A 22,650-nucleotide genomic window follows, 5' to 3' on the forward strand; every position below is an offset into this window, starting at 1 on the left:
CGTAGGTAATCTGGGCTCTTTCTGGTTAAGGTACTTAAATTCCAACTCACTCAAGAAACCTTGATCTCTCCCTTCTGTTGTCACTGCCAGGATTTCCAATGCTAGGTCCTTGGTTGGATCATTTCGTAGTCGCTGATAACTTACACCATCACCCAGTTGCCGTAGGATCTCATTCTTGTACTTCTTTGCATCTTGGACGACGATTGCTCCCCCTTTGTCCGCAGATTTAATTACGATATTTCTGTTGTCTCTCAGGGTGGTCAATGCTCTCCTTTCACCTTGGTTGATGTTGAATCTAGTGTATTTATATACAGACACAGTTTTGTCAACCTCATTAAGCACCATATCCTCATAGGCCAAAATCTGATTTGTCATTGCACTCCTAGGTGGTACAAAGGTTGATGGTACTCTTAGTCCTGTAATGGAAGTGCTGTTGTAATGTGAATTATTCCTGAAGAAATAACGTAACTGTATTTTTCGGAAGAATTTCATTAATTCCATTTTTATTGAAAAACAATTGGGGAGGGATGTAGGTACAAAAGACAGACCCCTTTCAAGGATCCTGTGTTCGTTCTCGTCCAGTTCATATGATGATAGATTCACAACAGGGCTCGGTTTTCTAATTACCAACGGTAGACCTTCCGGCGAATTGCAATTTCGCTGTGGCTCTCCTGGGGGAAGTGGACTTGCTTCTGAGTTTGACCTCGGCCCTTGTCCCAGTTGGTGTTCTGGCCCCTCGTTGTTCCTCTCTGCCAATTCCCTCTGCCATGTGGCGGCCGCCATTGGCCCCCTCCTAAAAAAGGTTGAGGTTGATTGTAGGGTTCCTGAGGTTGGTTCCACTGATTGGGATAGTTGTATCCCGAGGTTGAGGCTGACTGGCAGTTGTCACTATCGCCACTATATGATGAATCCGAGAATGTGGTAAAGTTCCTGCGTCCCCTGAAACCTCCTCTACCCCTTCCCGAGAAGCGACCTTGGGAGTTTTGTTTGTAATAATCCTCGTTCAGGTAAGGGTATGTGTTCTTTTTTTCGTAGTATTTGATATCTTTGTCCAATTTCTCTAATTTCCTCTGTTGGGTATTGGTTTCGAAATCCTTCAGAGTTTTGGAGGCTTTTTCTGTGGCTTCCTTAGCATTGGTCAAAGTTTCATCGCCTGCAATCTCAGCTTTCAGAGCCGCAATCTCACGAATGAGTAATTGTACTTGCTGAGCAGCAGTCTCCACTCCCAGCACCATCCAGTGCAGGGAGCAGTTGTTGGCTACGAAGCTGAAGCCTTCTTTGAATTTAGGCACATCCACAAATATAGCTGGCTCGTTCTTGACCTGCAGGCCTATTGGAATGATATTGGATTCCAAGTATTTGGTCAACAAATGGCCATGCAACCGTGTTCTGATTAGTTTCTTTTCTAGTCTCTCCATGCGGGCTAACTTGTCATTCAATGTATAGTCAACATTAGGTGTATCAGATGACAAAAATTGATTAGACCTGTCCTTAATCAGCTGGTTAATATAGTCCTCCGTGTATGACAAAGTTTCCCTCTCTATCATTGTGTATAGCAAAAGTGAGAATATATTTACAGTGATACTTTATAATACAAGTGACCTCGCAGGTATGCACCTGCACAGATAATGTTATAATATATGGGTCAACCCAATAGGTGCTGGGACCTGGGTAGTAATTAGTATATAAACAAGGGTCCCAGTTGAAACCACATCAAAAACACAAATTCATAATTCATAAACTGAAACCTAAGAAAGACTTCATGGGAGTTGACTTTGAGGAATGCTATTTAATACACATTTATCAGGAGTCCCCGGCCCTACAACACAGTTATCAGACGGAGCCACGTGAATCATCGTGCTTCATGTAGGTAACTCGGTGTGGCTTGTATAGCCCTCCCCCCCCTCTTTTGTGAAATTAAGTTAATTCTAATTAGTTTTTCCCTTATAGGTGCCCTTCTACACTACCCCCACACCCCACCACTACCTGTCCTGAGGAAGACCCCGCTGTAGGGCAATAGCGTCCCCTACCCAACTGGGGTCGAAACGTCGACACACCTTTTTTCTATTCCTACCTGGTAGCAACGGATTATTTGTGACTGTGCAAGCTGTAAACAGGATAGGATTCCTTGAGGATATTAATGAGTATGTGACAATGTTCACATGTCTAATGTGGAACTCAATGTTGAATATGTATGAGACCGCATAATCTGTAATTTTTCTATGATTAATTGAATCTGTTACACTACTTTCCCCCCTTTACCCTCCCTTCCTTTCACGTCACCCTTTCTTGGGCTTATTATGTAATGCTTTAAAATGATTTGAAATGTTTTGGTGTGAAGAAATGGTAATGAATTTTCAAATGAGGTGATGTGTATTAAATAGCATTCCTCAAAGTCAACTCCCATGAAGTCTTTATTAGGTTTCAGTTTATGAATTATGAATTTGTGTTTTTGATGTGGTTTCAACTGGGACCCTTGTTTATATACTAATTACTACCCAGGTCCCAGCACCTATTGGGTTGACCCATATATTATACCATTGTGGTCACAGCTGTTCTGACCAGTATTGTCTCTTCCTTGCTCATGGATTTCACAGTGATGTCCTGGTTCCGTCCCAACCTAATCCCATTATCTTTCCATTCCCTTCTCTCCTGTTCTTTTCTTCTCTCCCACCTCAGGAGGCATTGCTGTACGTAGGAGAAATTCCCTTGGGATTGCCTGTCTCGTATCCGATGCACTCCTCTGCAGTAGCCATGTCCTCTGGCTCAAATTACCCTCCCCTGGGCCAGGACCAGTCAAATTGGTTAACCATCTGAACCCAGTTTGCTAGCAAGACGCTGAACTGGTGTGCAAACATTTGTCCTTCATCGCTCGCTAGAATTTTTAATGGGGTCAGCCTATAATAGTGATGTGCCATCCTGGTGGATAGATCCCGGAGGACTAGGATCCATTTGCTCACCCCCACTGGTTGATTCATTGGCCTGAAACACTATGAATCTCCCTGTCACTTGGGTGTGCTCACGGTGGGCGAGCGCGTTCTTTGCGTCACTGAGGTTCGATGGGCTGATCTTGACGGGCGGTGGCGTTCAACTTTAGAGAGTTTTAGCCCTAGACTGGGGTGGTACTGGGATTGTCTGGGCCTGCTGGCCTGTTGGATTTACTTGCCTGTTCTAGCGGTTCGTAGTGTGGTAGGGGACGGTCTCCCTCAACTAGCAGGTTGGTATATCCTTATGCAGGGCATTGCACTGACAGCCCAACGTGGAGCAAGCGTGATGATGAAGCATGCCACCCTTGGGAGGGTAAGGGCAATCTTTCATAAGAGGACCGGCTCCCAATACCCAGTCTCATGCTCTAAAGAGAGTGTCCTAGAGTTACATACAGAACAGTATACTTTGTTGTAATGATCTAGATATTCGGAGAGTGTATACTGGACCCAAAATCTCCTCGTACTCCTTTATTGTGATAGACATTATTGATGAATGACATCTGAGAAGTACTGATAAGCTGGTGATTGTTATTTTTCAGAAGCAGTAAATATTGCTAATTAGAAGCCTTCTAATACAGATGGGAAATGAGATGCAGATATTTGCGCCTTTTACCCTGCTGAGGTCTACTTGTTGAAAATTCAGACTGTCCGAGTTTATTGCAAAAGTAAATTATTGTGATTCATATTTTGGACATACATGCACACAGGGGGTTGCACTGGGGCTTCCATTTACAAAGACTCTCACAATTGAGGCGCCATCAGCTCAATACTAGTCATCATTTTCCTCCTCTGGGATGTAAAACTCAATGGTCTAACTTGTGCTGTGTCTACATGGCATGCCCTGCACCACTGCGCCTTTAACGAGGCCGGGTCACCCCCTTGCTTCCCACGCCTGCCGCTGCCGCTGCCTGCCTCCTGTTTGCCGCTGAGCGACCCAGCCGCCGCTGGGCCGCCCGGATCTCCCCCTGCCTCCCACGCTTGATCCAGGGACACCGACCCAGCCGCCTGCTGTCCAGAGGTTCCCGCCGCTGCCTCCCTGCGGCCCCGCCCACCACCAGCCCATTGGCCGCCCCGCTCCCGCCACCCAGCTGACCCGCCCACCCGGCTCCTTACTTAAGGGGTCCGCGGGGTCAGCTAGGGAGTGACCACTGCGCCTTTAACGAGGCCGGGTCACCCCCTTGCTTCCCACGCCTGCCGCTGCCTGCCTCCTGTTTGCCGCTGAGCGACCCAGCCGTCGCTGGGCCGCCCGGATCACCCCCTGCCTCCCACGCTTGACCCAGGGACATCGACCCAGCCGCCTGCCGTCCAGATGTTCCCGCCGCTGCCTCCCTGCGGCCCCGCCCACCACCAGCCCATTGGCCGCCCCGCTCCCGCCACCCAGCTGACCCGCCCACCCGGCTCCTTACTTATGACGCCCCCAGAGCGACCGCGCAGCGGACGCGCGCAGCTGGAGCACCGAATGAGCGCCGAAGGTGCGCCAAAGGTAAGCCCGTCTGCGCCCGTCCGCACCTGGACCGCGCCCAGTGCCAGGACCCCTGGCCCCCACCGACGGAAGCCGACCCGACGGACCTACGACGCCACCGAACTCAACGCACTCAACACCGGCCGAACCCCGGGCTGCTGCCGAGCCACACCAAGACGCACCCACGGACCCTTCAGCTGCCACTCCTGCAAGTTCACCTGCAACCGGACCCACGCTACACCAGCACCCACCAAGCCGAACTCCAGCAGCGCCCACCTGAAGTGCATCCTGCTCAACACCCGCTCCGTCCACAGACACGCCGTCGAGCTCTGGAACCTGCTTGACACCACAGCCCCAGACGTCGCCTTCCTCACGGAAACCTGGATGAACGCCTCCTCAGCGCCCGACATCGCCATCGCCATCCCGGACGGCTACAAGATCATCCGGAGGGACCGCATCAACCAGATAGGAGGAGGCATCGCCATCATCCACAGGAACACCATCCGCATCACGACCGACACCGACGATACCCTCGCACCCACCGAACACCTGCACTTCCAGATCCACGTCAACCCCAAGACCACCCTCAGAGGCACCCTCATCTACAGACCCCCGGGACCACGCACACAATTCAGCGAAGACATCGCCGACTTCATCAGCCCACACGCCCTCCCCTCCACCGACTACATCCTCCTCGGGGACCTCAACTTCCACCTGGAGAACAACAACGACCGCAACACCACCACCCTGCTGGACAACCTCGCCAACCTCGGACTCAAGCAACTGGTGACCACCCCCACCCACTACGCCGGATACACACTCGACCCGGTCTTCTCTTCCAGCAAGGACATCGCCTTCAGCCACGCCACGGGACTCCACTGGACGGACCACAGCTGCGTCCACTTCAGCTTCAGAAGGACCACGTTCCACCATCACCAGCAACAGGTTCCCCGCAGAAGCTGGAACAAGATCACTGAAGACCAGCTCGCTACCTCCCTGAGCAAGAACCCTCCCACCAGCACAACGAACCCCAGCCAAGCAGCCACCAACCTCACGAAATGGATCAGCGACTGCGCAGACGACCTCGCCCCTCTGAAGACCCCGCCGAGCAGACCCGGCAGCAAAAAAGCCCCATGGTTTAACGACGAACTCAAGAGCTCCAAGAAGAACCGCAGAGCACTCAAGAAAACCTGGCGCAGAGACCCAACACCGGACAACATGACTGCCCTCAAGCTCGCCACCCGAAAACACCACCAACTGATCCACGCCACCAAGAAAACCGCATTTAAGGAACGACTGGACAACAACGCACACAACAGCAAGGAACTCTTCAACATCGTGAAAGAGCTCTCCAACCCCAACCCCAACGCCGGAAACAACGACATCACCCCTTCGCAAGACCTCTGCAACTCCCTCGCCTCCTACTTCCACAACAAGATCGCGGACATACACAACAGCTTCAGCACCCAACCATCGCACGCATTGACCGAACCACCGCCCCCCACCACCACCCTCCACGCCTGGACCCCGATCAGCACCGAAGACACCATCCGCACGATGAACTCCACCCACTCCGGATCTCCGACAGACCCCTGCCCTCACCAAGTCTTCAACAAGGCCGACGCTGTCATCGCACCCCACCTGCGGGACATCATCAACACCTCCTTCGACACCGCCACTTTCCCGGAGAGCTGGAAGCACGCCGAACTCAGCGCTCTACTTAAGAAACCATCAGCCGACCCCACCGACCTCAAGAACTACCGCCCCATCTCGCTGCTCCCGTTTCCGGCAAAAGTCATCGAGAAGACCATCAACAAGCAACTGGCCGCCTTCCTCGAGACGAACGGCTCCCTCGACCTCTCGCAGTCTGGCTTCCGGGCCAACCACAGCACCGAGACCGATCTGATCGCAGCTACCGATGACATCCGAGCCCTGCTCGACAACGGAGAAACAGCGGCCCTCATCCTCCTGGACCTCTCCGCGGCCTTCGACACTGTCTGCCACCGTACCCTAGTACAGCGCCTCAGCAACGTAGGAATCCAGGAGAAGGCACTGGAGTGGATCATCTCCTTCCTCGCCGGAAAGACACAGAGAGTCCGCCTCCCCCCGTTCAGATCGGAGGCCACCGAAGTCATCTGCGGCGTTCCTTAAGGCTCCTCGCTCAGCCCAACACTCTTCAAAGTCTACATGAGCCCCCTCGCAGCCATCGCACGCCAGCACAACCTCAACATCATCTCCTATGCCGACGACACCCAGCTGATCCTCTCCCTCACCAACGACCCCGCCACCGCCAGAGCCAACCTGCACAAAGGGATGACAGACGTAGCCAAATGGATGTCGAACAGCCGCCTGCAACTGAACTCGGACAAGACGGAAGTCCTCATCTTGGGATCATCACCCTCCGCCTGGGACGACTCCTGGTGGCCCCCCGCCCTGGGCAGCGCACCCAAACCCACAGACCACGCACGCAACCTGGGCTTCATCCTGGACTCCTCCCTCTCCATGACCAGACAAGTCAACGCCGTCTCCTCGTCGTGCTTCAACATCCTGCGCATGCTACGTAAGATCTTCCAATGGATCCCCACCGAGACCAGGAAGACGGTCACCCAGGCCCTCGTCACCAGCCTTCTGGACTACGGCAACTCCCTCTACGCCGGAACCACCGCCAAACTCCAGAAGAGACTCCAGCGGATCCAGAACACCTCAGCACGACTCATCCTGGACATCCCCCGCCGCAGCCACATCTCCGGACACCTGAGAGACCTGCACTAGCTCCCGGTCAACAAGAGAATCACCTTCCGGCTCCTCACCCACGCACACAAAGCCCTACACAACCAAGGCCCAGGATACCTCAACAGCCGCCTCAACTTCTACGCTCCCAAACGCCAGCTTCGATCGACCAGCCACGCCCTCACCGCCGTCCCCCGCATCCGAAGAGCCACCACAGGAGGAAGGTCCTTCTCCTACCCGGCCGCCAAGACTTGGAACTCCCTTTCGACCCACCTCCGCCTGACCCAAGACCACCTCGCCTTCAGGAAGCAGCTCAAGACCTGGCTGTTCGAGCAGTAGCGGACCCCCTCCCCCGAGCACCTTGAGACCCTTCGGGTGAGTAGTGCGCTATATAAATGCTTTGATTGATTGATTGATTGATTGATTGATTGATTGATCACCTGCTTTACTTTAACTATATCCACATTGGCAAAGGGCTTTCTTTCAAAACACATTACAACACTCACAGAATTCACAAGTAAAGTTGCTCCTGTCACACTTTTACCACTGTGATCCGACCTTCTTGTAAGCACAGGTTTGCTAAAGATCTTCCTTCTTTGCCTCTGAACTCCCCCAGAAGGGGATACTCATAAACACCTCAATCAAACTGAGGCATGCTTGTTTTCAGTTAAGATTTAATAAGAAAACACCAAGATACAAATAACAACCTGGAAAACATATCTTCACATATATGAACTTTGAGGATGACGACAATACACACACACACACATGCACTCAGACATTGATAAGGTATGCAGATATGGAGTTGAGAAAGAACTTCTTAGCATTCTTATTTACTTTTCTTAACTTCATATTTACATATCTTGCAACATGCATGTGTGTGTGTAAGTATATTCTTACTTTCATGATTGTTTGCTATATTAGATCGATAGTTCTGTTGCTGAGAGTCTGACATAGAGCCTCCAGCGAAACCTGTCTACCCCACAGGAAATTGAACCGGAACCCACATTTCCAAACACAGGAGAGCGCTGTCTGACACCTGTACCAATATCCTCCCCCAGTACTATATGTCCAGCTCCCACAATTTACCACTCAGGTTCTTGCATTCCCTTTCTACCTTATTCACAGAAAATATAAGCCTAACTCTCACAAACAACACTGATCAAACATCAGGCGTCTGCTATACTCTGCTGTGGGTGGAATGCAGGTGAGAACGAGCGAGTGGGCTGAGCAGAAAGGATGCTGCTCCTGTTGAGGTGTTCTATTAACCCCTTCGCCGCGGTGTGAATTTTCACTGAGGCGCAGGGGATTTAGGGGGTAAGCACGGCGCTGCGTTGCTCATGAAGGAACCATGCCATCATGAGTCACGGGCGGCATGTGCTCATGACGGTGTGGTTCCCTCATGACCCCGCCCGCTTATTAATTTGCCCGCACAGGTGGGGAATTAATGCCGTGTGGCGGAGCGGCAGCCGCATGATGGAACCATGCCGTCATGAGCACACACTGTCCGTGACTCATGACGGCGTAGTTCCGCCATAAGCACGCAATGGGTTAAGTAACCTGGAACCTCTTCAAAAAACTGGCTACCTGACTCCTACTTACTAAGGAGGAAACTCAATTTACAACACATTTCAGGCAGTATTGAGCGCACAAGAAGCTTTGCCATCATAAAGAGGCTTAAGAACTATGAGTAGCAATGCATTCCTGTTAATACTCAGTGATGAAGATGACCAGAACCTTACACAAAGCCTTTTGCAAGTTGTGTTGCATCTGACCACTTAAACAAACTGCATACATTAGCAGGGTTACCTCATTTATCACTCTACAAGTAGTACGGACAGAAAAAGATCAATCATTCCTGGGCCATGCATGGCCTACTGTGGGATCGATTATATGCCATTGTTTTCTAAAACAAGGTTCTCAATCTCGCTGCTTAGCAAACCTTGTTGTGCATAATCAGAGGTGAAACAGGTATTTTACCTAAATACCTTGACAGAAAACGAGTTAATCAGAATATATTTTTTGTTAAATATTTAATAATGTTTGTGAAGATCAGGTTTGCTATGCCAATATTTTATCTTTATTCGGACCAGTGATTTGTTATATATTTGCTCTCTTAATTACCCAATCTTTTGTTAAAATGTTGTCTGTCTCTCATAGCCCATATAAGAGTTTTCACTATTTCTCTCAATATTTTGTTCTCGTTTACAGATTAGTTTTGGAGCTATGGATCCCATTTTTAGTAACAAATTGAGATTGCCATCCTTTTACCAGACTGTTCCCGATGAGTCCTCCCAGCTGGAAGGTATCTCTCAGTTGTTAAAACATTTTTCCTGGAGCTGGGTTGGGATTCTTGTTCCAGAGACTGAGAGCGGTGAGAGAGCTTTGCGACAACTGACGACGCTGATCACAGAGAGTGGAGGATGCGTTGAGTTTTCTCATATGTTACCTGTTACAGGTTTAGACCAGGATATTACTTTAAGGCAGGAGCTGATCTTCATGGGTATCCTGAAAAGTACCGCTCAGGTCATCATTCTGTACGGATCAGGGATGGAAACGTTTTTCTTTTTATATCATAGTATTGAGCTCCATATGTCTCCTAAGGTTTGGATTGTGTTCGGGGATGAGGATTTAGGGAATCTGTATCTCTTTCCATATTACTGGAAACCGTTAAATAAAATCATCACATTTAAAATCAAGAAAGGGGAAATCATTGGATTTAAAGACTTTCTTCATGGTGTCAATCCTGCCATGTTTCCAGAGTATGGTCCCTTAGATGTCCTCTGGGAACAGTTTTTTCAATGTGTACCAGCTGGAAGAGGGATTAAGAACGTGTTTAATCACCCTGTTTGTTCAGGGAATGAAACTTTGCAAGGTGTTGATGTGCCCAGATATGATGTTGTGAACTTTAGAAATACATTCAGTGTCTACACAGCTGTCTATGCTCTAGCACACGCTTTACATGAGATGCTTGAATCACCCTCCAAGGAGGGAACAGCTGGTGCTGCTGGGAGCTTCCATCAGGATCTCAAGCCCTGGAAGGTAAGGGATCTTGCAAACACCTGCAATGCCACATGTGTCTCTTTCCATAATAACACTGAACCCCTGGCCATGACTTTTTAACGGCAGCTTCATGTATTTCATTTAGTATAGGTTTTAAATATATCTGTTGAGAGTTTGCTGCATAGAGTAAAGTGTTCTACAGATGTTCAGTAGAAGGAACAGTAAAATGCTGGTAGATCAAACCTTGTCTGATATGAGCTATACCTGACAGGATATGTCATATTATCCTCAGTAGAAACACCTTAGAAAACATACTACTGAGTTTATCATTCGCCTACATGGATTTTCACTAGGGCTGGGCGTAACTGACATACATCTCTATAGCTTTATTACTTGCAATTGTGGTATCGATTCTTAATTACACCAGAATCGTAATCCAGCATTTAGCACGATTTTCTTAGAACAAAATACACCCTTGTGTCTGAACTGGGCCTGAGGATGCTTTTTGCACTGAGAAAATAGAACAAGATGCTACAGACAGCGCACAGCTGACGTCAGCGGCGTCGCTCTCTGTTAGATCCTGGTTCCTGCGCTCCTGGAGCAGGATTCACGCCCCAAATTACTCTTCATTACTAAAGCTGAAGTAATCGTGTAATTTCAATAATTTCACATCTCAAGAGTAATGAGTAATTTCTGAAATTACTCTGGTTACTCCGCTGTAATTAAAGTACCCCGGGCCGTATTTTCACACTTGGGATAGAGTATGTGTGGGCGTGGGTACAATGGGTACAATGAGGGCATGGCTTAAAATGTATTTAAACTCAATTGTAAATATGTATTATTATTATTATTATTATTATTATTATTATTATTATTGTTGTTATTAGTATTATTGTTATTACTATTGTTATTACTATTGTTATTAGAATTATTAAAATTATTATTATTAGTAGTAGTAATATTGTCAGTGTTATTATTAGTAGTAATATTAGTATTATTATGATCATTAGGAGTAGTATTATTATTAAGACAATATTTGTTTTGTGACATTATTATTGTTTTGATAATGCGATTACCGCATCATCATTCAGCTCGATGAATCGATGCTTCAAGATTAAGAGATGAAGGAAACGTATGGGATCATAAATAAACACACATCTAAAGGGCTCAGCAGCCGTCTGGATTCCCTAAAAATATTTAAATCTACCAGAGATGAGTGCGCTTTGTGATGCAATCTGAAAATTCACCTGCAGCTGTTTCCAGACTGTTTCCTACTGCACAACGCCCGGAAACATCTGCTCTCATTCTTGATATTCTATATAATGCAAGGAGCATATTTGGCAGAGCGTGAGTGATGCAAGGTGGAAGTATCATGTGATAGGGCTGGTGGATCTTATCATGTAATATTAACACAATATCCAAAAGTGGACCTCGGATTCACCCAAAGCAGCCTTAGCTCACCCCTGACAGAGAGGCACAGAGCAGTCAGGTGTACGTCAAGGAACAGGAGCTCAGCATTTCACAGTATCAGCAACAGAGAGGCACAGAGCAGTCAGGCGTACGTCGAGGAACAGGAGCTCAGCATTTCACAGTATCAGCAACAGAGAGGCACAGAGCAGTCAGGTGTACGTCGAGGAACAGGAGCTCAGCATTTCACAGTATCAGCAACAGAGAGGCACAGAGCAGTCAGGCGTACGTCGAGGAACAGGAGCTCAGCATTTCACAGTATCAGCAACAGAGAGGCACAGAGCAGTCAGGTGTACGTCGAGGAACAGGAGCTCAGCATTTCACAGTATCAGCAACAGAGAGGCACAGAGCAGTCGGGTGTACGTCAAGGAACTGGAGCTCAGCATTTCACAGTATCAGCAACAGAGAGGCACAGAGCAGTCAGGTGTACGTCGAGGAACTGGAGCTCAGCATTTCACAGTATCAGCAACAGAGAGGCACAGAGCAGTCAGGTGTACGTCGAGGAACAGGAGCTCAGCATTTCACAGTGTCAGCAACAGAGAGGCACAGAGCAGTCAGGTGTACGTCGAGGAACAGGAGCTCAGCATTTCACAGTATCAGCAACAGAGAGGCACAGAGCAGTCAGGTGTACGTCGAGGAACAGGAGCTCAGCATTTCACAGTATCAGCAACAGAGAGGCACAGAGCAGTCAGGTGTACGTCGAGGAACAGGAGCTCAGCATTTCACAGTATCAGCAACAGAGAGGCACAGAGCAGTCAGGTGTACGTCGAGGAACAGGAGCTCAGCATTTCACAGTATCAGCATTGACAATAAGTAAATGACAAGACTCAAAAGAAATCTTGGGACCAATGTATAAAAACCGATCGTATTTTTACATAGATGTCGACACCAAAATAAACATCATATCATAAATGCAACCGGAGTTCTGGATCATTGACGTCTTCAAAAATAGATGCCCTTCAAACTATCACACTGGTCTCATTGGAATGAGTGAGGCAAATCACAGGTGACACTCAGGCACATGCAGGGTGAGTTCAATCAAACCCTCTTGTGGATAAGGTCTTGCGGGTCCCCAGATCAAGGCCCACAAGTCATTACTCTGTTACCTTGCCCAGGACGCCTGGGTGCAGATATGCACTGGCGGTCCTTGGGGAAGAGGTCTATCCTCTGAGAGTAGAGGCCTTTGAGGTCCTAGGACCTGGGTTCAAAAGCTGGATTTCATGTACGTTGCTCAATGGCTCTGGGTGCAGATGTAGCTGGCAGCTGTCAATCACCAATGACCCTTTGATACACACTCGGCTATGCCATCTTCAGAATGCAGTAACACAGCAGCCGTGTCCTTGCTGACGTCCGTCACTGTGAGGTGTTCTCAGGTTGGAGATGACGTTCAAGTGGTTGATCACCCGACTAGCTATCACCAAGCCATGGCTGCAGCAAATATAGTCCATGGTTACTTCTGTGGCTGGATTTTGACAGGAGTAGAGTAGTGGCGTGAACCATAGGGAAAGCTTAGCTACCACTCCGGGCTTGCAGGACACCTCTTCAGATTGGGCTCACTCTCGATAGGCCCAGCAAATCACAATTCTTTTCAAGCAAACTGTCAATTTTTGTGCAGCTTGCAGGTGACTGGTCCCACCAATCCATGGAGTCCGCTTTTATTTCTGACATCACTCGAGATCCTCCTGCTGTGAGCAACAAGTACCTCGGTGCATTGTGGTGTACCAAAAAGCCACCTCAGTGCCTAGAACCCAAATCCGACTAGCAATGGTCGTCTTGTTCGTTCTCCGTACTACAGCGAAGCTACCAATGATCAGACAACTTAGAAAATGTGACTTAGTAAACTCTCAGGAATAATGGGAATCAAGAACACTCTTCCGCTCTAACACTCATACTAGTCCAGAACATGAGTAATCAGAGACACGGTATAGTTTAAAATACTTATCTTAACTAACGTGCTCCAAGATGCAGTACCCTAGCCAACACAAGCAGCAAAATCCATAAGAATAATACAATCAGCATTGTTACAATTCCATAATACACAGAAGGGAACACCATTTTATAATGGCGGTGGAAACAGGACTATAGCACCTTTACCACCCTCCCCGTGCTGGAAGCTCATTTATGTATAATTATAGAAGACCTCTAGGCTTTGTCAGGAGACCCCATACCTCCAAGATCAGATGCAATTGATCACATCCCAAGACAAACACAGATCACCTCAGTTGGAAAGGTTTTCTCCAAGTGCCCTTTCATGCATGTAATGCCATATTAAAAAGCACCCGAGTTTCAGTTGGACAGCTGTGCCTCCTCTTATGTCAATGTGCGTGGGAACAACCAATGTGAATCAACATCATACATGGTTATTCGACCTTGAACACGCTGTGCAGACAGAGAGCGTAGCGTACATCTAGATATGTGAAAGTCAGAACGTTCTCATGTGAAGAAGGCAAGCCATGTATTTATGAGAACAGAGCCCTGCCTTGATGTTTGCAAAAGTGGCAAAATGGTGTCTAAGTATATATTTCACTCATGCTAACTTAACAATGTCTGCAGTTAACCCCATATCCTCACTACATCCTCCCTTTGGTCGGGCCAATGGACTCCATAGAATACATAGGTCAAGCCAGAGTGAGCAAAAATTAAGTGCATTTATATCAACAGGAAGATTTGGGCAAAAAAGTTAGAGGGAGAAAAAAAAGGGGAAAAGCCAGCCAAAAAAATCATTAAAAGTTTCCGACAGATGATGGAAGTCAGCCAAGTAAATCCATCAGTGTGCACGTGCAATACGTTGCAACTGCCTCATTGTTATTATCAGAAAAGAGAGTCGCCATCCAGTTCAGCAAAGTGAACGAACATACATGTTCATCAGCAATGGGAGTCTCTAGCACCATCAAGGACAACCTGCGTGTTCTTCAAGAAAACGTTTGTTGTAGGAAATCATGTGCAGCTGCACAAACATCCGATTCTGCTGAAACGCCAAGCGCAGCCCGGCGGCCATAATCCCAACACCGGAACATTCCAGCTCTTGTGCCAAAAGTGGAATCATTAGCAGTTCGTAATCTGGGGAAGGAGGCAAATACCCAGCGCCCATTCAAAGGAGCATTCCAGGCAGTGGAAGACACGTTGCACCCAGGTGAAGTATGCGAATCGAAAAGACAATCCATAAGCCAAGCTTAGAGTGGCAAGTGGCAAGTGGCAGAGTACCGTAGCATTCAAGCATATGACTATGAAGCTGTAACCGCAGAGAGAGCAGCCATTTCGAAGCAGGCATATCAACAGCAGCACCCCAGCAGCCATGGCAAGTATTAGTGGAAAGCTGCTGAAGATGCTGGAGAAAATAGAATGAAAAAATGTCGATATCACAACAAATATAGTTTGGAATGAAGTCACAAGCCCGGAGCCCACAAGTTTAAAAGAATGGGCCAAGCCTGTAGTAGTAGAGGCATCGAACATGGTATAGATCAAGGCACCGAAGTGAAGTTGGAGGTCAGTATTAAGAAGCGATTGCACCTCTGTGGGGATGTTAGCCACGTGAAGAACAAATGTTTCACGGGAAGATGTGAGCACAACTTGTTTGTGGACAATAAAGCTCTTATCCTGCTCAATTGATTGCACTCTGCCTTCAAGGTTAGAATGGAAGGCCAAATCGGGATGACGAGCATCCCATGTGGGGGTGGAAAAAGCACATTTGTACAGCAAAACATACGTTGTGAGACTGTAACAATGTAAGGGATGACAGCTAACATACCACAGCATTCCTCATTATTTGAAAGCAAATAGCTACGGTTAACAAGCAGGGTAAACATAGGCGTGATAGATGGTACTGGATTACCCTTTAAAACACATGCTAAATTCGGGGCTTCTTAATTATAAGCGCCATGCCACTTAATATTTTTACACATAAGTGAATGATCGGGTAAGGAGACACATGATTCCCCAGTTAAATACACCTCTTTGTCATCCCGTAGGCATCTGCATGTGAATGACAATGAGCACACCTCGGGAAGGAATGCGCTACCTAGGGGTTCATATCGGGCCAGGGGATATTGTTCCATGCACAAACTAAGCTTAAACAAGGAAAATGGCAGAGTTACTATCCCATAGATGAGCCATAACGCTGAATCAGTTTCAGCCACTGAAAAAGGCAAAGGGTCTAACTTTTCAATTTGTAACAGAGAGTATGAAGCATCCTTCATGGACATAAACAGTTGTATATCTGACAAGTTAAATGGCAAAAATAATGAGGACGCGCTCATGTAATCCCAAGGAACCGTACCCATCTTTAAAGTTGCATGATTGAACACAATAGATTCTTACCGTGATACAAAACAGACACTTCATCATGTACGATATCAACAGAGATGAGACAATATTGTCCAATGTGTAAATGCGGGAGGACAGAGTGTTAATGCTATTATCAACTATTGCAAGTACTTTTTCCAAATTAGCTTGCTCTATTGCCCTAAGACGTGAAGCAGCTTCAACTTGTGACAGTTTCCAGACTTTATTGTAAATAGCATAGATAAATATCATCGATAGAGGACCTGCGGGTCCTTTTAATAAAATCTGTCAAATCAATGGGGCCGATTCACAGAACTAACTGAAGACAAATCCTAAACTTACTAATTTTGGTATTCACAGAAGGCATTTAGCAGTAGTAAAGTTAGGATTTTGTCTTAAGCTTGACTTAAGACAAACTTAATATTGACTTAAGGCAGACTTAGGACAGACTTAAGACAGACTTAAGACAAAATCCCAACTTTACTACTACTAAATGCCTTCTGTGAATACCAAAAGTGGTAAGTTTAGGATTTTGTCTTAAGTTAGTTCTGTGAATCGGGCCCAATATCATTTGTTAATAAAGATAAATTGTTTCACTGATGTTAGCGCTGAGCGTTTCAACCAATTCTGACATAATAGGTTGTAACCGAATGGGAGCTAGAAAAGTGTGGATCAGGTCTATCCTGTACCTAACCAGGTGCCTTGCCTAGAAAACAGTGTTCGCAAGAATCTGAACTCGTTTGCCAAACCAACCAACCTAGGGTGTCCAGGCTAGAAACATTGAATTCACAAAAACCGTAAAAAACATACCACATGGCACAAAAATAAGGACCTCAATAACTAAAAGATGTAATACAGAAATATGCATTACTATGTATAAAACAGGAATAGTGCTGATACAAGCAACCAACAAAGAACTCGAGAAATTCGAGATAACTTTCCAAACCCTAAAGGAATCCATAGTAGGACCAAATCACCACCAAATCATGACCCCACCAGACATCACACCTGACAACGACGACCCTGTGACTAGAGATACCAATACAACGGACTGCCAGAATAATATAATCTCTAACTCCGGAGATTTACCTGAAACTGCGATGGCAATACCGGAGACTGAGATTGAAAGGATAGAGGTATACAATACCCTGGGAAACAAAGAGATGAACCAGACCTCACTAGAAGAGCCGTTGCCACCACCATTCGATGCCACTTCACCTGAAGAGGGTAGCTCAGTTCAGAGTGAGCCCCCCTTTGAAGAGATCTACGAAAGGAACAAGGTAGAGGTTACCTACCTTCCCCAACCTCCCTCGAATACGAATCTAGAGCCCCATCGATACTTATCCACAAAAACACCCCTTACACCTAACAACACAGGAAAAAATGGCGACACCACTAATAGAGCCAGGAATCACAACCTAACTAAGGATACAACGGCAAAATATGTGGCAACGAGAACAGACCAGCCACGGAGGAGAGAAAAATGCCGAACGCTAACAGCCAGATCTATCCCACATAAGAAACCATCCCGAACACAGAAAGAAGTCAAGGAGCTCAAGAAACTAATAGGCAACCTGGCACTAGACTCGATGAAAGTCTCAAAGACAATCGGGAAAATCTGGGAGATGACGATAAATACGCACACCAAGGTCTCACACATCCAGAATCTTGTACTCCGACACAACAGACCAAACAGGACCAATCCCTTACCAAACGAAGAAGCCCTGGCCCTACTCCGATCCTATGAACAATCGGCTCTACGAAAGGAGGAGAATATCGAAATTGTACCTATTGACCCTAATAGATCGTCCAGAAAGAATGATAGGAAAGTAATCCACCACAACTTACAACATATCCAGGTAACTGCAACCGAAACAGAAAATGAAAAGAGCGCTAACTCACAGAAAACCCTGAACTGCCTACTACTTAACTGTCGTTCAGCAACTAAACACGCATCAGACATAGCCGCCCTAATCATTAATAAAGAAATCGACCTAGCCATCCTCACGGAAACTTGGCTCAGTGAATCATCCTCTCCTTCCATGGATCTCCTAGTACCACCACAATATAACATTGTCAGATTAGACAGACCGAGGAAAGTGGGAGGAGGTATAGCGTGTATTCACCGCTCAGAGATCGAGGTCAACAAATTCCAATCTGACCCTATAGAATCTTGTGAATACCTTGGTCTTAATGTAAGACTACCAAAAAATCAAAGCTACAACCTACACGCGTTCTACCACCCACCTGGAGATAACGCAAAGTTCACAGAGCATCTTATAGAGATTATAACTGCCAACTCTAACCCAGATGCCAACAACATATTCCTAGGGGACTTTAACCTCCACTGGGACGACGACAATGACAAACTAGTTAACTCGATCAAAGACTTCCTCTACGAGCTAAACCTTACACAAGCATGCATCCAGCCCACTCACTCACAAGGAGCGACTCTAGACTGGATTATTTCAAGAAACAAAGAGACATCAATCCTCGCTATAGACCCGTGTGATTGGTCGGACCATCACGCCATAACATTCACAATACCTACAATGAAAAAGGGCAGGACCGTGCAACCCCATAAGTCCAAAAAATTGATACGAGATACAAAAGAAGCTAATATTGAACTTCTGGTCGAAAGATGTGAGAAAGACCTGAAGCCTTGTAACAACAGGCAGAATGTCAATGAGATGACGGATCACTACCTAACGTCGATCGATAAGATAGTTAATGACACATTGCCTCAAAAGTTAAAAAGAGTCTCGGAAAAGCCAAAAAATCCTTGGTTTAATGAGGCACTGAACGAGGACAGGCGAAGACTGAGAATGGCTGAAAGGAAATGGAGACAACATCCATCCTCCCCCGAGCTGAAAGCCCTCAGGAAAATAAGGAAGCAATATAACAAAAAGATCATCAACTCCAAAAAAGAATTTATAAGGGCTGAACTGGACAATGCCAAAAACAGACCACGAAAACTTTTTGAGATCCTAAAACAACAGTCAAATAAACTAACTAAAACGACTCAAGAGAACCCGAAAAATCCCATAAGCTGCGAAGAATTCTCCTCATTTTTCACGGATAAAACTAAACTGCTAGAAGTTGAGCTTACAAGTGCCGCTGCTAATATCACGACCTTTCCCTCATCTGAAAATGAGACTAATGTGACATCGGAAGATCTCCTAACAAAAAATAAGGCAAATTGGGACACATTTGAACTATACGACCAGGGAAAGATCGCCAAAACACTAGCTGTACTTAGACCGAACAACCACTATCAAGACCCGTTACCGGCAAAATGTGTAAGAGAAATCAACCACACTCTAGTTCCGATCTGGACTGAGATAATAAATGCCTCACTTGCACAAGGGACCCTCCCTGACTGCCTAAAAACAGGGCAGGTAGTTCCCATCATCAAAAAACCGACAGCGGATGCAACAGACCCGAATAACTATCGACCAGTGACCAACATCCCTTTACTCGCCAATCTTATTGAGAAATGCGTGCAGGGCCAACTGAGTCAACACATCGCTAAGTTCTCATTACTTGATGACTGCCAATCAGGTTTCAGAACAGGGCACAGTACTGAAACCGCGATCCTACATATTGTTGATGACGCCCTACAAGCCCTTGACCAAAATCATGCGTGTCTACTGATCCTTCTAGACTTGTCATCTGCATTTGACACAGTAAATCATGAGATCCTGATGACCAGGCTACAAGACAGGATGGGTTTATCGGGAAACGTACTGAAATGGTTTAACTCCTTCCTGCAGAACATGACTCAGCTATTCCTGGTCAACCAAGCAATCTCCTCCCCATGCCCTAACGCAATGGGGGTACCACAAGGCTCAACATTATCCCCAGATCTTTTCAACTTATATGTAGAACCCCTCACGGAGATTCTTCGAAAATCACAGATCTCCTACCATATGTATGCAGACGACACGCAAATATATATGAAGATCACCTGCAGTGATGACATAGACCTACTGAATGCAACTCTAAAGAAAGCTCTGCAATGGCTAACAACCAACCATCTGAAACTTAATGCCAACAAAACAGAATTCCTGTTAATCTCACCGACAAGGAGTCAACCAGAGGTAAAGGAATGGGCTAAATTGGTGACTGCGCTCAACTGCACTCCGACCCTAGTTAACTCAGCCAAATCACTAGGAATTACATTAGACGAGAACCTCGACATGAAAGAACACATCAACTCAATGGCTAAGAGCGCCCGCTTCCACTTGAACTATCTAAGAAAACTGAAACCCTTTATCTCAGAAGCGGATCTAAAACTTGCCATCCAATCGCTAGTTATTTCAAGGATCGAATATGGCTGCACCACGTTAGCTGGCCTACCGAAAACATCGACGGCACCATTAAAGGCCTGTCTCAACGCAGCGGCAAGACTCATCACGGGAACCAGGAAATTCGACCACATATCTCCTCACCTGAAGGCACTAAACTGGCTACCTTATGAAGCTAGAATTAAAATGAAGATAGCCTGTATTTCCCACAAAGCGATCCACTTCAACACGCCTAGATACCTAGCCAAGAAAATTAAGCTATCGGGAGGTAACAGACCAACCAGAAGCGCTAAAGAGTTGCTATTGAAGCCGGCCTTCTTCCGAAAGAAAAAGACATATTACCGAGCATTCTCCGGAGCCGCCCCCAGAGTCTGGACTTAATTGCTAGCGCCTCAAACTCATCCAGGGAAATCTTTAAAATTGCTAAATCCCTCATGGACATCCCCACTACTCCTCCTGATCCCAGCAAAATCCAACTACGCTGTGATAATCAGGCAGAATACTTTTACAACAAAATTCAGAATATCATTGCCACATTTGAACCATCTAAAAACCCCCCTTCACCACAGCTGGTGTCTTGCACGTTGAATGAGTTCCCTCTACTTAACGAGGAGCTATTAGACACTCTTATGCAAAAGGTTAAATCTGGCTCACCTATTGATCCGGCACCCCCTTTCCACTTACTTAAAATCAAGGAGACCATCAGTCCTACAATCCTCAAAATCTTAAATTCCTCCATTGCCACAAGCACAGTCCCAACAGTATGGAAACGTGCCCAAGTCAGAGCACTTTTAAAAAAACCTACCTTGGACCCCGATAACATGGCCAATTATCGTCCAATCTCACTCCTCCCCTGGATTAGCAAATTGCTGGAAAAACATATCAATGCCACTGTTACCCAATACCTGGAACATAACCTCCTGCTCCACGACTCCCAAGCAGGCTTCCGCCCAAAATTAGGCACAGAAACGGCCCTTCTGACTGTGACGGAGCTGGCTAGGAAACAGATGGATCAAGGCGGCACTGTAGCAATCATGTTGCTTGACCTCAGTGCCGCCTTCGATACCGTCAATACTAGCATCCTCCTTGACCGCCTGCGTCATATAGGAATCTCAGGGAAGGCCATAATATGGCTCCAATCCTTTTTGGAGGAACGTTCCTTCGAGGTAGTCGAGAACGACGCCCACTCAAAAATTTGGCCCCTTGAGCAAGGTGTACCACAGGGCTCGTCTCTGAGCCCTACCTTATTCAATGTATACCTTCAACCTCTGGCGGACATCGTGCGTTCGTTCGGCCTAGATATAGTAACCTATGCCGACGACACACAACTAGTGGTATCCATGAACCAGCCGAATACCTCTCCCCCCAATCTTATGAACTGTCTGGCAGCAATAAATCACTGGATGACCCTCTCACACCTAAAGCTCAACGGTGAGAAGACGGAGCTTATGATTCTGGGTAACTCACCAACCCCGAGCTTCGCGCTCGAGTGGCCCCCCAATATGGGGACCCCACCCCAACCCAAAACCCAAATAAAGAGCTTGGGCATGTGGTTGGACTCAAAGTTGGATTTTAAGCAACAAGCCACTACTCTATCCGCCACTTGCTTTGGCCTGATGCGTATGCTCAGGAAGGTGCTGCCTCTTCTTCCCTTCCAGGCACGAAGGATTATGGTGCAGGCCATTATCCTGTCCCGTCTGGACTACGGAAACTCATTGTACTTAGGAGCCCCTATTTCTACCACCAGAAGACTGCAGACTACCCAGAATGCAGCGGCTCGCCTTCTTTTAAACCTGGGTCGGCGAGACTCAGGCACAGCCGCACTCAGGAAACTGCACTGGCTGCCCATCAAGGCCAGAGTCGTGTTTAAGTCCATGTGCATTATGCACAAAGCCATGTGGAAAACTGGCCCAGCCATGGTTTGCTCCTTTGCAAACCCCTATCTTCCTAAACGAAGCTTGAGATCCAGCTCAGCTTTCCTGGCTACCGTTAATAGAACTAAACGGGCAAGATGGGGGGGACGCTCCTTCTCTTGGAATGCCGCCAAGGCCTGGAACTCCCTGCCTGACACCCTCCGTGGCGAGCCTAATCTACTGAAGTTCCGCAAGGAACTGAAAACGCTCCTCTTCACCTAATTTGGCTCTGTGATCTCTCCTGACTCAAACAATATAGCGCTACGAGGCCTCCGGGTAGAATGCGCTCAACAAAACTCCATTAATAATAATAATAATAATAATCCCTCCTAACATCAGGAAGATTAAAAACACTGCAACATTTAAACGGGAACTGAAGAACCACATGATGAGTATATACCCTACATAAAGATCCCTACAGACTACTGGTGTGAGCATTTATGCCAAAAGAGGATCAGACTCATCTTGAATAATCTGAAGATCGACAAGACAAAGGACTG

General features: G+C 46.9%; 1 protein-coding gene across 1 annotated transcript in view; it reads left to right on the forward strand.

The window, feature by feature from the left end:
• Nucleotides 1–8,380: 8,380 nt before the first annotated feature.
• Nucleotides 8,381–22,650, forward strand: part of LOC144819168 (vomeronasal type-2 receptor 26-like) — a 33,151-nt gene continuing 18,881 nt past the window's right edge. Inside the window, exons 1-2 of the mRNA XM_078677142.1 lie at nt 8,381–8,386; nt 9,391–10,221. Coding sequence (XP_078533268.1) covers nt 8,381–8,386; nt 9,391–10,221 — 837 coding nt within the window. The remainder of the gene's footprint in view (nt 8,387–9,390; nt 10,222–22,650) is intronic.

This window comes from Lissotriton helveticus, chromosome 2_1 (genome assembly GCF_964261635.1).
Source record: "Lissotriton helveticus chromosome 2_1, aLisHel1.1, whole genome shotgun sequence".
Lineage (NCBI taxonomy): Eukaryota > Metazoa > Chordata > Amphibia > Caudata > Salamandridae > Lissotriton > Lissotriton helveticus.